Source organism: Prionailurus viverrinus, chromosome B4, assembly GCF_022837055.1.
Source record: "Prionailurus viverrinus isolate Anna chromosome B4, UM_Priviv_1.0, whole genome shotgun sequence".
Lineage (NCBI taxonomy): Eukaryota > Metazoa > Chordata > Mammalia > Carnivora > Felidae > Prionailurus > Prionailurus viverrinus.
Window position 1 is genome coordinate 78,559,584 of NC_062567.1, and position 15,233 is coordinate 78,574,816.

Genomic DNA, 15,233 nt, shown 5'->3' on the forward strand with positions numbered 1-15,233 from the left:
AGTCCTTCCAAACAAATTGCTTGCACTGGTATTAAGATTTGACTACAGGGTAAAAACACTAAGATAAAAATAAAATGTTAACTCTAATTTCTACAGAATATTACTGAACATTTAAATTATTTTGGTCACCTCACTTCTCCAAAGTTGCCATAAGGAACCAGCTTTTGTTTAAAAGTTATTTATTTTGGAAGTCCTGTTCTTGATTATTCAGGGTCAAAAATAATATAATTAATTAGCTAGGATAAATGGTCAGCTCCTAAAGGAAATTATATTCAAACATATACATTTAAATAAGGCTTACAATGGGAGTAACAAGAATGAACGTCACACAGGAAGAAGTTTTTCTAAAACTTGATTCATATGAAAAACCAAACACTAAGTGAATAAGAGCAAGGGAAGAATCTAGTTTTGAATAAAGAATCAGGGTTCCACTGGATTTACAAGTTAGACATTTTAAACACTTACCTTAAATACTTAGAGTTGTGTTATAGTGTATATCACTCAACAGTATTTATTAACAATTTATATTTTAAGATGCATGATTTTTAGGTATAGAGAGCTAAGTAATTAGGGAGTGTACTCCACTTAAGAACTTAAATCCTAACAGCCTATGTTTGACACTAAAAAGCTACTAATTGCTTCCTATTCATTTTTAACATTCTCCACAATAATATTTCAGTTCCTCAGTAAAGTGGTGTAAAGGATACCAAGCTTAATCCTAGTACTTATGGAGAAGGAAAAAATGAATAGTGTCCAGGGCACAGGAAATGCTTGTGAACGAAAGATAAATAATTTGAAGACCCTACTACATAGTTCCCTTTTGCTTAAGCACATTGAAAAAATGCACAACATTCATAAGTGTTTCCTAGTTGGATGGTACAAATACTTTAAGGACAATGTGTATTGGTAGATGCATCATAAAACCTTGGGTAACTAACTTTTCTGTATATTAGTATATGTTTCATCCACTATGGCTGGGTTAGGCCATTTTTCTAAGAGGATTCCTCTGTGTTACCCTTTGAAAGGCTTCCTTTACTTCCTTGTTCCTCAAGGTATAGATAACAGGATTCAGAGCAGGGGTGACCACTGTGTACATGAGTGCAGTTGCTTTGTCTGTTTCTGGAGTGTGTACAGTCTTTGGTTGGATATAAGTGAACAAGGCAGTGCCGTAGAACAGAGAAACAACCAAGATATGAGAAGAACAAGTGGAGAAAGCTCTGTGTCTGCCAGCTGCTGAAGGGATTCTCAAGATGGTTACAAGAATTCGCAGGTAGGAGCACAAGATGAGCAAACAGGGAGTCATGATGAAGATCATGGAGAGAACAAACATCACAATCCTATTGTAGGAGGTATCAACACAAGCCAGTTTCATTACAGGCATGATGTCACAGAAAAAGTGCTGAATCTTTCCTGTTCCGCAGAAGGGAAGACTGAAGATCCAGGTGATCTGGGCTGACTCCACCACCACCCCAGTGGTCCAAGACGCTGTAGCCAATATCAAACACATGCGAGGGCTCATCAAGAGTGTATAACGCAGCGGGTAACAAATAGCTACAAAGCGATCATAAGCCATGGCTGCTAGCAGGGAGCATTCTGTCAGTCCCAAGATGGCAAATGTGTACATCTGAGCTGCACAACCACCCACGCTTATAGTCTTGGTCTCCATCAGCAGATGCACCAGCATCTGAGGCACCACACTGGTGATGTAGCACATCTCCAGGAAGGAGAGGTTAACCAGGAAGAAATACATGGGAGTGTGTAAGGAAGTGGAGACCCAGATCAGGGAGATGATGATGAGGTTTCCTCCCACAGTAAACAAGTAAATGAGTAAGAACACAACGAAGAGCACAGGCTGTAACTCTGCTAGAGAGGAAAAAGCCACAAATGTGAATTTGGTGCAGAGGGACTGATTTCCACTCATTGTAGGCTCAGAGCCAGACATCTGTGGAGACAACAGAGAGGACAGGTAATCCTGAAGGGAATCCAGACCACCACGGTTGCCTATCAAACCCCAGCAAAGGAGCTCTCGTAGGATCAATGGTCCTACATGAGAACCTAAACATTTGGATTTATTTTGATAAATATTTCTAAATAAATGCCCAATTAAAATAGATGCAGTTTTCTTCCTGATTTTGTTTTCTAGATCTTGTGGTGTTTTCACAAAAATTAAAAGAAAACAATGGCTTTAAATTATATAATCTAATTTTTGTTTTTATCTTATTGATATTCTAATCCTATACACAGGGTATATGTAAGCAATATGGGAAGATATTCTATTGAAAAAGTTACACAAAACTTAAGCGTAGAGAGTAAAATACAAAAGTGCTATATTTAGGTTCTGAATTCCACACTTTTCTTCAAGCCATAATTAAGGGTTCAGAAGGGAGTATATTTCCAGCCATGTATCTATTTATTTGCGTACATGAAGTTACTCATTTAGATTTGAAAAAAATAATCAAATGATTAGGCAGGTAAAATCCATGGAAACCAAAACTAACAGAATCTTTCCACAACCTCAGTGTAATTTTACAGGAAATTATGAATAGGGGAACATACCTAGAACCATAAGGTGAATTTTCTTTTCCCTGTTGGTCTTCCAGACTTTCTACAATTCCAAACTGGTGGTGGAATACGCAGTATTTTTATTCTGACTAAAGACCGAAGGGATTGTATTCACTGCACAGTTTAATTAGATTTCTCTCAAGAGGGATTTCTTCAGAAACAACAATGAACATTCGATGTAAATTTCGTTTTCATTTTTTGAACACTTTTTCCAGAGAGAATCTATTACTGTTAGTTACATCAGTTAAGTTTCAATGTGTAAAATGAAAAGTTTCTAATGGATTTCCATTATGCAATTGAACTAATTATTGGATTTGTGAATGTTTGCCATGGTAATCTTCTTTAAGCTCCTCCAATGGACAGTGACTGTTCAGGTCTTTGTGAAATTGTAGGCACAGTTCAGGGACAAAGAAGCTCCATTAACACCACAGATGGCTTTCACTTAATTATCTATGTGGAAATTAACAACATAAATAAATAGACCTTAACAGGGCAATTCCTAATTTTGAATGCTTCTAATTAAAATAATTTGTCAGAAACATGAACAATGTGTTTTTTGCACTTCCTCAAGAAGTGGAAAAACTCATTCATTCTGAGAATTTTTATTTTCAAACATAAGACATTTTTAAATTTTGTTTCTAGTTTTATGGAGATATAATTGGAAAATAGAATTTTACATACTTAAAGTTTACACATGACAATTACATATAATATACATATAATTGTGAAATAATTTTCACAATTAGGATAATGAACACCTAAATCACCATGCATTGTTATCATTTTGAGTGTGATGACAAAGCTTAGGATATGTTGTCTTAGCAAAGTTCAAGTATACAATGCAGTATTATTAACTAATACCATCATGCTATATACATTATATCCCCAAACTTATTCATCTTATAACTGAAAGCTTTTACCCTTTGATCAACATCTATCCATTTCTCCCACTCCCCAACTCATTCTACTCTCTGTTTCGAGTTCAATTTTTTTTAGACTCCACATAACTGAGATCATATGGTATATGTCCTTCTGTTTCTGACTTATTTGACTTAGCCTAATGCCCTCCGAGCCCATCCATGTTGCCACAATTGGCAGTATTTCTTTATTTTTTTATGGCTAAATAATATCCCTCTTTGAAATTGGTCTTAATGATTTTTGGAGCACAGGCAAGAAAGGCAAAAATAAACAAGTGGGACTACATCAAATAAAAACGTTTCTGCACAGCAAGGGAAAGACAGTTAAGATCATGAAACAGACTGAAGTTATTTATGGGTAAATAGAAATAAAAAAGTGAAAGAAACCAGTGGCAGCATTCTGGAAAACAGTGTGGAGGTTCCTCAAAAAATTAAAAATAGACCTACCCTATGACCCAGCAATAGCACTGCTAGGAATTTACCCAAGGGATACAGGAGTACTGATGCATAGGGGCACTTGTACCGCAATGTTTATAGCAGCACTCTCAACAATAGCCAAATTATGGAAACAGCCTAAATGTCCATCAATTGATGAATGGATAAAGAAATTGTGGTTTATACACACAATGGAGTACTACGTGGCAATGAGAAAGAATGAAATATGGCCCTTTGTAGCAACGTGGATGGAACTGGAGAGTGTGATGCTAAGTGAAATGAGCCATTCAGCGAAAGACAGATACCATATGTGTTCACTCTTATGTGGATCCTGAGAAACTTAACAGAAACCCATGGGGGAGGGGAAGGAAAAAAAAAAGAGGTTAGAGTGGAAGAGAGCCAAAGCATAAGAGACTCTAAAAAACTGAGAACACACTGAGGGTTGATGGGGGGTGGAAGGGAGGGGAGGGTGGGTGATGGGTATTGAGGAGGGCACCTTTTGGGATGAGCACTGGGTGTTGTATGGAAACCAATTTGACAATACACTTCATATATTGAAAAGAAAAAGAAAAAAAGAAACCAGTGGCAGCAACATGTGGGAGAAGTTTGCTCATGAAGGGGAAGAGATAGACAGGGTGATACCTAGAGAAAAACAAAAGACAGGATAAGATTACTTATTATTGTTATTCGTTATGCTTTTAAGATGGAGAACCATATGCCATATCTGGTGTGAAGGAACCATCTGAAAAAAAGCTCTCTAGTGCTTATTTTGGAAATAAAATGATATAACATATATTTTAATATTTGAATTAAAGTACTAACTTAGAAAACTATGAACATCTCAGGGTAGAAAATTACAAACAGCCATTTATCATAATAAGATCTGTGCTTCTAGGACTTACAATGTTTGATTTGAGATAAAGAGTAACTTAGCATTTGCAACAGTATTTAGATAGTCTTTTAATAAGATTAATTAATTAAGTTACAATACCGTGAATTTTATCAAAGCTTATCAGTTATTAGTAAAGTGATAGCAACTATTACTATATGGTTCCTCAGTGTCAGGACATGAGCTAGGTGATTTTTAATAATGTTTTACCCATTTAATCACCACAGCCTATAAACATAATGAAAAATAAAATAATTTGTTTTTCTGTTATTACATTATGATAAACATATTAAAGATGAAGTGTATTTGAACAAAATTCCATGGACAAAATCTCAAAATCTCATTCATGTTTAGTATAAAGGGGATTCTCTCTCTTTCTCTGTCTGTGGGATTGTGGGTGATCATCTTCCATGCTCAGATTTTTGGTCTCAGGCCGCAGTGTTTGGCAGAAATCAGTGATTTTTCAGAACGTTGGAAGGTGCCCACAACTGGCACTAGTATTTTTTTTTTTTGTCACTTCAAAGCACCTATGGACAGTCCTTTACTTTTCCATACAAGAGTAAGCTTAGCAATGCTTTGCTTCATTCTAGGTCAGGCTGCCTGCAGATATAGACCCTTTCCTCTGCTGCCTTATTGCCAGTTACATTATATACAGTATATTAAAAGAGTTTATTAATACTGTACTGTAGTCAACATCCATGCGAACATATACAATGACCCCCATGCAGAAAAAATGTTGAAAAGAAAGATGGTAAGAAGAAGGAGGTTATTTTAGTGGAAATTAAGAAGGAAAGCATCGAGAAGTACGAACAAGGTATGCGAGTGACCGAAATTGCAAGATTTTGTAAGAAGTTTACATTTGCATCTTGTCTGCAAAGAAGAAGGAGAAAAAGGCGGAGGAATCCTTCACTTCAAACGAGATTAGGGAGAAGGGTAAGATGTGAGAAACAGGGCAAATTTTTGTAGAAAGGAACCACATGAATAAGGCTGTAGTGCGAGCGATGAATCTGTTTAACAACAATGCAATGTCACATTTCTGTGAAATCCTCAAAAGGAAGCAAAAACAAGTGTCATTGTCTGGGTTCCTTGTTAAAGTTGCACAAAAAGAAAAAGATTCCATTAAGTCAATAGAAAGCAGAGATTCCACTAGTGATAGTGAAAGTTGTTCTACACAAACTCTCTTGTCTCCCTCACACCAGCCATAAAGCTTTTTTTCAAAGGTAAGCACAGATTAATTTATTTTTCTTTACCCTTTGTATTTTCTTTATTATTTTGCATTATATTGCAGTATTGAAATCATTTTTATATGAATATTTTTGGGTTGTGGAATGAATCATCTGAGTTTCCATTATTTCTTGGGGAGAAATTCATTTTGATATACAAGTGCTTTGGATTATAAGCACTTTTCCAGAAAAACTTATGCTCGCAAACCAAGGTTTTACTGTACTAACATCTCTTCTATAATTACACACAAAAACAGTTTGTGAAAGACTTGATTGTGTGTTTTTGTGTTTGTTTTGTTGTAAACTGTCTGGTAGAATTTTCTGGTGAAGTCGTCTGGGTCTATTTTGGGGGGAAATTCTTTTGACTACTGATTCATCTTTTGCAAAATTGTATGTCTAATCCAGTTATCCATTTTTTCTTGAGCCAGTTTTAGAAAACTATCTTTTTTTTCCTCAGTGTTATCTTTATTTGACACTCATTCTTTTTTAATCTGGAATACCTGAATAGAGATACCTTTTATTTATTATTTATTACTTTTTTGTTATTTGCTTTATTTTCTGATTGTATCTTGCCAGAACATTGCCAAATTTTATCTTTTCAAATATCAATGCTGGGTCCACTAATATTCTCCTCTGTACATAACATTTTGTTTCACTAATCTCTGATGTTTTCTTTGTAATTTATTTCCTTCCATTTTCTTTTTTTTATTTATTTCATTTTTTATTAAAAAAATTTTTTTAATGTTTATTTTTACTTTTAGGGAGAGAAAGAGAGACAGAGCATGAGAGAGGGAGGAGCACAGAGAGAGGGAGACACAGAATCCGAAGCAGGCTCCAGGGTCTGAGCTGTCAGCACAGAGCCTGACACGGGACTCAAACTCATGAACCAGGAGATCATGACCTGAGCCGAAGTCAGATGCTTAATTGATTGATCCACTGAGACGCCCCAAATTTATTTCATTTTTTAAAATGTTTTATTTATTTTGAGAAAGAGAGAGAGAAAGGGAGCAAGCAAGCACTAGCAGGGGAGGGGTAGGGAGAAAGGGACAAAGGGAGAAAGAGAATCCCAAGAAGGCTCCATGTTCAGTGTGGAGTCTGATGCAGGGTTTGATCTCACGACCATGAGATCACTACCTGAGCCAAAAACAAGAATCGGAGGCTTAACAGACTCTTTATGAGTCACCCAGGCACACTTTCCTTCCATTTTCATTGGGTTTAACTTACTATTGTTTTGAAAATTCTAGGGATGAATTGTTGTCATTATTTCTTGTTGTAATTAAAAGCAAACATATGAATTGCACTTTAATTAGGAATTTTATGAATTCCAGATGTTTTTGGCAAGTCAACGTGGCAGGAAGATCAATGGCTCCTCAAAGATGTCCATGCCCTAAACCCCCAACGCTGTGAAAATGTTAACTTATATGGAAAAAAAGGCATTTTGTAGATGTAAAAATACTAGAGACTTTAAGATGGGGAGATTATTCTGAGAAATCTGAGTTGGCTCAATCTAATCATGTGAATTCTTAGAAATGACTCTTAGAATGCAACTCTTGATCTTGGGGTCCTGAGTTCAAAGCCCACGTTGGGAGGATTTTATTTAAGTTAAAAAAAATGAAACGTGTAAACTATATTCATTACATTTTTTTAAAAGATACATCCCTCAGTTTAAAGCACACAAATAGATTTTACACATCTTAAGTGTTTACACACTTTTCACATTTACACACCACATTTGGTGTGAGTTTAATTTGTGTTCATCACCTTCTAAGAACTTGGATTCCTCAGGATTAATTCACATATTGAAATTCCAAAACTGAAATCTATGGACCAAATCCTAGACGAATGTAAGGACATACTTTATCTTTATTCAAGAGCCACTAGATAGCCTATCCTGCTGACATATCTTCATTCTTTACTCTTTCAAAATTAATTTCATGGTTATAAATGATACAGTTTCACAAGAAGTTGCAAAGATAGTACAGGGTGGTCACGTGCACATTTTAGTTAAACATAAAGCAGGACATCAAACACACTAAGTTGACATTTTACAAAAATGTGAATACACGTGAATGGCTCTATACCATTTTATTGCATGTGTAGATTCATGTAACCCCTATTAGCGATTATGGTTGAGTTTTGTAAAAAGTTTTTGAAGGGGTGTGAAATATCTATGGAAGATAAAAACAATAAACATGTGAAGATAAAAGGTGAATTTTGTTAAATTAGAATTATAATGCAATCTTTTTGAGATGGGCATCCGTGTCTAGTGTACCTTTCAAACCTGCTGTTTAACACAGTGCCTGTCACTTCATAGGTGAAGAAAAAAAATCTATGGAAAAGAATCACTGATGTTTTTTCAGGCAAATGCAAATGTGTAACAACTGGAAAATTATCAGCTAAAATAGTTATGATGAATGACTCACAAGGTGGCAGTAATATATACTCAGGGGATGCGTTGTACAAGCTGACTTTAGGAACTGGCCAGGAGCTAGACTACTGTACAGTGGCAATTGGACACTTACACACTGACCTTACACAGTGTATTTAGTAGGTAGTTGTCTCTATCTAGTGAATTTAAATAGCTTTAGAAATTCCAAAAATAAAATATTCCAAGTATTAAAAAAGAAAAATTACTCACTTTTTTATGGCATTAACTTAGACATTATAAGATACTACTTCCATGGAATGTTATATGAAATTTGGTACTGTCTACAGTGTTCTCCTATTAAAACAAACCAACAGCCAAACTATTTAGGGTATAAGACTGCAATAAAATACGTGCCAATTATCAGCTTAACTTGAGGTGTTCAATCATTTGAAATGATTATTACTAGAAAAATATATGTTTAAGATAACATTTACAAATGAATTAAAATTTGAAATTTAAAAATCATGTAAGTTTCAAGGACGTACTACAAATCTCTTTTGTCAGTATTGGACCAAAATCTGTTCCACAAAAAATACAAAAATCTTACAGGGAAAATGAAAATCTCTGTTCCTTATACAGTCTTGGCATATTAATAGTTGTAATCCTGAGGGATTTGACCAGTGTGCCCAATAGACCCACCACAAAATATCTATTATTGAAAAATACATATTGAATTGCAGTCATTATGCCTTAAAAAATATAGACAGTTTCATGAAAATTCTACATTCTCCACTATGAGATTTAAACAGGTGTGTAATTAATAGTAGTTCCTTCTAATATCCCTTGGGTCATTTCCCCAAAGCCAGTCACACTTTTAAATATTACTACTAAAATATATCCACCACTTAGTGCCATTGCAAAGCAGGTTAGTGTGTCCAAGGTATTTGCTTAGTTCTGAAAATTTGAACCAATAAACACAATTATGTATCTTTAAAGTTGTCATGAAACTTCTAATTAAAGAAGAAATACAAGGTTTTATTTGGTAAGATATATCCAGATATTCTTTATGGCTTATTTCTTCCCTCAATTAAAAAAAAACTCATGTTATCTGCATATCTGTGTATAATAAAAACATTTTAAGACAAATAAATATAGGACTTTATGGAAAAAGGAATAAGCTCATAATTCATTAAAATAAAACAAAAAATAATGGGGTCCTTGTTCTGTCTAGGAAGCTATAGAATGGTAAAGAAATGAGTATGAAGAAAAAAATGAGAGTTGTGTACTTAAGGAATGCTGTGGATTACAACCATGCAAAGTCTTTTCAATTCAGAGACTGGGTTCATTCATTTTCCAATTAAGTAACTACACTTTGTGTTGTACTGTTCCAGGAAGAGACATGTAATGATGATTTCAGCTTTGTCTGGTGTTCTAAATACTGATGATGTAATTTCAAAGATCCATAATCAATTTTTTTAATGGGAAAATATATATTTGGGAGAAACCTGGCTAGAATGAAAGGTAAAGTCTGTTTCTTCAGAAATGTTGGAAGCTGACCAGCTTAGTAAGAAGTGAAAGAGCTCTTTGGACTCCTGAGATATAGCCAGCTAAGTTAGTGGACTTAAGTAAATGTCATTAAGTTATCAAAATGCTATGCAGCAAGTAAAATTTTATATTCTCTAGAGCATGTAGTAATCATGGCAACTCGGTCACTGTTTGCGAATTTTAAAAAAGATAATATAAATCTGTGGTATTGCTTGTAATCACTGCTGACAAATCTTTCCCAAAGAGGATATATGCAATGTAGTCAGTAGGGTTTTTAGGATTATAGCAGGAATGAGAGGAACACTTGGAGACACATTCTATGATATTATCAACCCCCAATTTTCCAAAATTTTGAATTTAAATGTGCCCAGGCATGGTGAAAAATTTACAACACTAATTTTCAAGCAATCAAGGAAATGGAGATTTTCTTGGATAGCCTTATTCTTATTTTACATTAGAGACCATGGATGGTACACTGTAGAGCTTGATCACTCAAAGTTCAGCCATTCAACCTAGCATTGCTTTCTGTGGCATCAATATCAGAGTTCTGAGGGGCGGTAGTGGCTCAGGCATTTTAGGCATACACTAAAAATCATAATATGATAAATATAAATGAATAAATTTCAATAAAATAGGGATACTTTCATCAACTCTCATATTCTTATTTTTCTCCAAATAATGGAGTAATTTTAGTGCCATGACAAATATAGAATTGTTGCAAAATGCTGGTGAGCATGAAAATACATGTGAAGCTTTTTATCAGTTTTGCTAAATGTACCAACAACAATGTTGTTGTTCTTTCACTGATGATGAGAATCGTATTGAAGTATGTTTTGCAATAATGGTGAGAGGCTAATGGGCACAATTACCGTTACATCTGTCCCTGTGATTCTGGGACTTCTAGGGGAATGGAGAGTGTGGGAGCACCAACATTCCTTTCCTTATGCTACTGAGAAAGTTGGCTTCAGAACTTAGAGTAAGCAAAATAGACAAGTGAGAGAGTATCACAAGTACATATATTTGGGATGGAATTAAAGGAGAATTCTTCGAATGAGCCACTTATTTCAGAATGGATCCAGAAGCTGTGAGTTTTCAGCTCCTTTCTTTCAGAGGGGAAATCTGTTTTAAATATTTTTACTATAGAAGGAAGTAGTTAAGTATTTTTCTGAATTAAATTAGAAAGTGTACTGTAAAATAGTAGATCCAATATTCACCTAACCCCACTATTAAAAAAAAAACATTGTTCATCTCAGTCTCAACGTAGCATTATGAGTAATTATTTTTCCAATATGTTTCTGACATTACTAATGTCTGCTATGCTATTGCTGAGTAAAGCTTGTACAGAAAACATTTGTCTAATTCTACTTTTGGTCACAATACTTAATTCTAAATAAGATATAGCAATTGAGTTCATAATAAATGAGTGAATACTTTTATGGCTAGATTTTTAGTGGACGCACAATAGTGACTAACTCTCACTTCTGATCATGCAGTTTTGGAAACGATTGACAGTCTATTCAGAGTTTAGCTAAACTACCTCATGATGCTGCTGACTTGACATCTTTTTGGGGTAGCCAGATTGCCTGCAGGGCCCTTGAACTGGTATTAACCTCCCCCTGGCCGCCGCTTGAATGCGAACCATAGGTAACAGCCCAGAATCACAAGTAAATATAAGGTCCTGATATGATTCCCCAACCGCCTCTGTGATAAATCATAGATTCCCCTGTCTCCTGGGGCTTTCTCCTTAGCCCTTAGATAAAAACCCCAAAAAAGCATACCCAAGTCATGCTCTTTTTGGTCTAAATTGACCAAACTGGCCTTAGCCAGGGAACCCCAAAGTACCCCACTCTCAGATTCTAATACAAGTATGTGCCCCAGCTCCTGCTTCACTCTCTCTGCCTGCACTGTGCCTTGACTTCCCCATGTGGCACCTTGAGTGAGCTGTGTGCCTCCTCCAGGACCAGTGAGTAATAAATTTCTCTATTTTGCTTTCCCTTGTGGTCTTTTGTTGAACCCTAGTTCAACATCCTACCCATCTCTACTTAATGATAACTGAATTTGGAAGGAGGACTTCTCTATTCAAAGTCACAATTGTTCAGAAGGATTTTTAAGCCCAACACAAATAATAGGACCATACTTATGTCAGTAGTAGAAATAGGGGCCCAGGAAGTCAAATTATGGTTCAAGAGACAATATTAAAAATCACATAAGTTAGTAGCCCCAGGAAGATTACAGAAAAACACCAAAATCAAACATGTAAGTTATGCTTATTTTTTACTATGTTTATCAATTGTTTTTCATATATACATACATGTGTGTGCACATGTAAACGTATATGTAAATGTATATGTACATAGAAGATGATGGTGTGGAGTACACACTCCATTCTTATAAACATGCAATCTATATCCTAAAAGATTCCAAAAGTCAAACTCGCCCATAATTTCTCTTTTTGTTCCCTGGATTTATTTCATATTTTTAAAAATTAGTAGATGATTCTATTTTAAATATCATCTGCCTAAACTACTTCTACTTAATCCTGACAACAGCATACCTCTGATGAAGAACATGAGCTGCAGGCTGTGACTACTGACAAAAAAAAACCAAACAAAAAACAAAAAACAAACTGCACCTACGTGATAAGCAATTAGTAAGAGTCGTGCAAAATATTTCTTTGCTCTTGCTTATATTTTATTGTAAACATTATTTCTGCATCAGAGGAATAGAACGATGAGATGCCTGAGCACAGTGATGCTTTTATGGATTTTATTGATATATTTGAGATTATACCTATATTTAAACAATATCCTTTCACGCACATATTTGATTCTTACAGAGAAACTAGTCTGAGACATGATTTGTGAAAATCACACCAGAGTCACTGAATTTCTTCTTCTCGGTTTTACAAATAACCCTGAGATGCAAGTTTCCCTCTTTATTTTGTTCCTGGTCATCTATACAGTCACTTTGTTGGGCAACTTCCTTATCGTCACAGTTACCAGTGTGGATCCTGCTCTTCAAACACCCATGTACTTCTTTCTCCGAAACCTATCACTTCTCGAAGTCTGTTTTACCTTGGTCATGGTGCCGAAGATGCTGGTCGATCTAGTGTCTCCAAGGAAAATCATCTCTTTTGTAGGCTGTGGTGCCCAGATGTACTTTTTCTTCTTCTTTGGCAGCTCTGAATGTTTTCTTCTGTCTATGATGGCTTATGATCGCTTTGTGGCCATCTGTAAGCCTCTCCGTTATTCAGTCATAATGAATAGGTCCCTGTGCTTGTGGATGGCTGTCGGCTCTTGGATGTCTGGTGTTCCTGTCTCTATGCTACAAACAGCTTGGTTGATGGCCCTTCCTTTCTGTGGACCAAATACCATAGACCACTTTTTTTGTGATGGTCCTCCGGTGTTGAAACTAGTCACTCAGGATACAAGCATGTATGAAATGCAAGCACTTGCCTCCACACTACTGTTTATTATGTTTCCTTTTTCCCTCATCTTGGTCTCCTACATCCGCATTATCACAACTGTCCTCAAGATGCCATCTGCTACTGGTCGCCAGAAGGCATTCTCCACCTGTTCATCACACCTCATTGTGGTATCCCTTTTCTATGGAACCGCCAGCTTGACCTACCTACGGCCCAAATCCAGCCAGTCCCCTGAAAGCAAGAAGCTAGTGTCATTGTCATACACTGTCATCACTCCTATGTTAAATCCGATCATCTACAGCCTAAGGAACAATGAAGTGAAGGGGGCTGTCAAGAGGACAGTCACTCAAAAAGTCTTGCAGAAGTTAGATGTGTTTTGAATTCTATTGTCTAGAGTGGTTCTAAGCAAAGCAGGGGCAGCAGGACCCACTGACAAAAGCTTAAAAAGAATATAAGATTTGCTTTGATTTTGTCAGTATCACTTACTGTGATGGGTGGATCTCAGTGTATCAGTCTGAGTCTCAGCAAGAGATGGATGGTACTTTCAAATTGGAATCATTGAGAGAATATTAATGAGGGGGCTCTTAACAAATTGGGGGGATGGAGTTAGATAACTGTCACACAGCTCATAGGATGGAAATTCCATATCTCTTTCCCTGAAGGGACAAAGAGGAGTATTAACTGGAACCAGGATGATCCTACTACAATAAATAAAAGTCACTCAACAGGAATTCTGGTTTTTAGTAGAGGAAGGCAGCCATCCCAATCTTATTCCATCCTGACTCTCAAATTTGCCGATTCCTGTTCTTCATCAAACCAAATCTGAGGGGCACCTGTGTGGCTCAGTTGGTTGAGGTCCAACTCTTGATCTGCTCAGGTCATAATCTTGCAGTTTATGAGTTGAAGCCCCACATCTAGCTCTGCACGGCTAGTGCATAGCCTGGTTGGGATTCTCTCTCTCTCTCTCTCTCTCTCTCTCTCTCTCTCTCTCTCTGCCCCTCCACTACTCTTGCTCTCTTGTTCTCTCAAAAGAAATAAATAAACTTAAAAAAAATCTGAGACAGAGGGCAAGAATGTCTATTGGTGCAGTATATAAAGGCCAGCCTTGTGGGGCACAAATCAGAATAGAAAATCATGAAGTGTAAATGAAAATATTCACCACAAACCTCTATACATTCTGCAGCTAATGTGATGCAAATATAATCATGTACTGTGTTTTACTAACTTTTTAAAATATGTATTAAAAGGTAGAGACTTCTAGTTGCCAAGAATTCATGGTTCAAATTGTTTATATGCGTAGCTGTTTTAAATGAAGTTATTTAATAAGATTATTTTAGTATTAACATTTGATGATGTGGGTCTGGACTTTTTTGATCGTTGGCTAAATCATCTATTCATTTTTACTAATTAACTTTTACTTATTAGAATTTAAACAAAAAATACTTGCTGGACACTATAGTAAAACCAAAAGAGTAGTGATAATAATAGACAACATGATCTATCAAGTCACTGTCTTTAATAAATGTCCATGCAACAACCCAACAGGTAGATCTTATTATACATTTAATTTTCTAAAAGATATATTGGAATCAGAAAATTTAAGACTCTTGACAAGGCAAAGAGTTGTTGAGAGGTAGCCACAAGAATTTAAATTCAGACCCTTCTGTGTCTGAAATTCAATATGGTAATGTGTTAAAAATCTCTAGTCACATTTTCATCCAGATAAAGCATGATTATAGATGGGATTTTTTTTAATTAACACCTTAAATGCCTTCAAACAACTAAGAAGACAAAATATGACTGGGTCAAATGTAATTTTGGAAACTGTAATATTTCCCAGAGCATAAAGATACATTGGCTTTGAATATGC

At 35.7% G+C, this 15,233-nt stretch overlaps 2 protein-coding genes across 2 annotated transcripts; one reads left to right on the plus strand and one right to left on the minus strand.

Annotated features, from left to right (window-relative positions):
• Positions 1 to 979: 979 nt before the first annotated feature.
• Positions 980 to 1,921, minus strand: LOC125170622 (olfactory receptor 10C1-like). Its single transcript, XM_047867324.1, has one exon. It carries the CDS (start codon positions 1,919 to 1,921, stop codon positions 980 to 982), a length of 942 nt encoding a protein of 313 aa, XP_047723280.1.
• A 10,871-nt stretch (positions 1,922 to 12,792) lies between these two features.
• Positions 12,793 to 13,743, plus strand: LOC125171004 (olfactory receptor 10A7). The gene has a single exon (XM_047868026.1). It carries the CDS (start codon positions 12,793 to 12,795, stop codon positions 13,741 to 13,743), a length of 951 nt encoding a protein of 316 aa, XP_047723982.1.
• Positions 13,744 to 15,233: the final 1,490 nt, after the last annotated feature.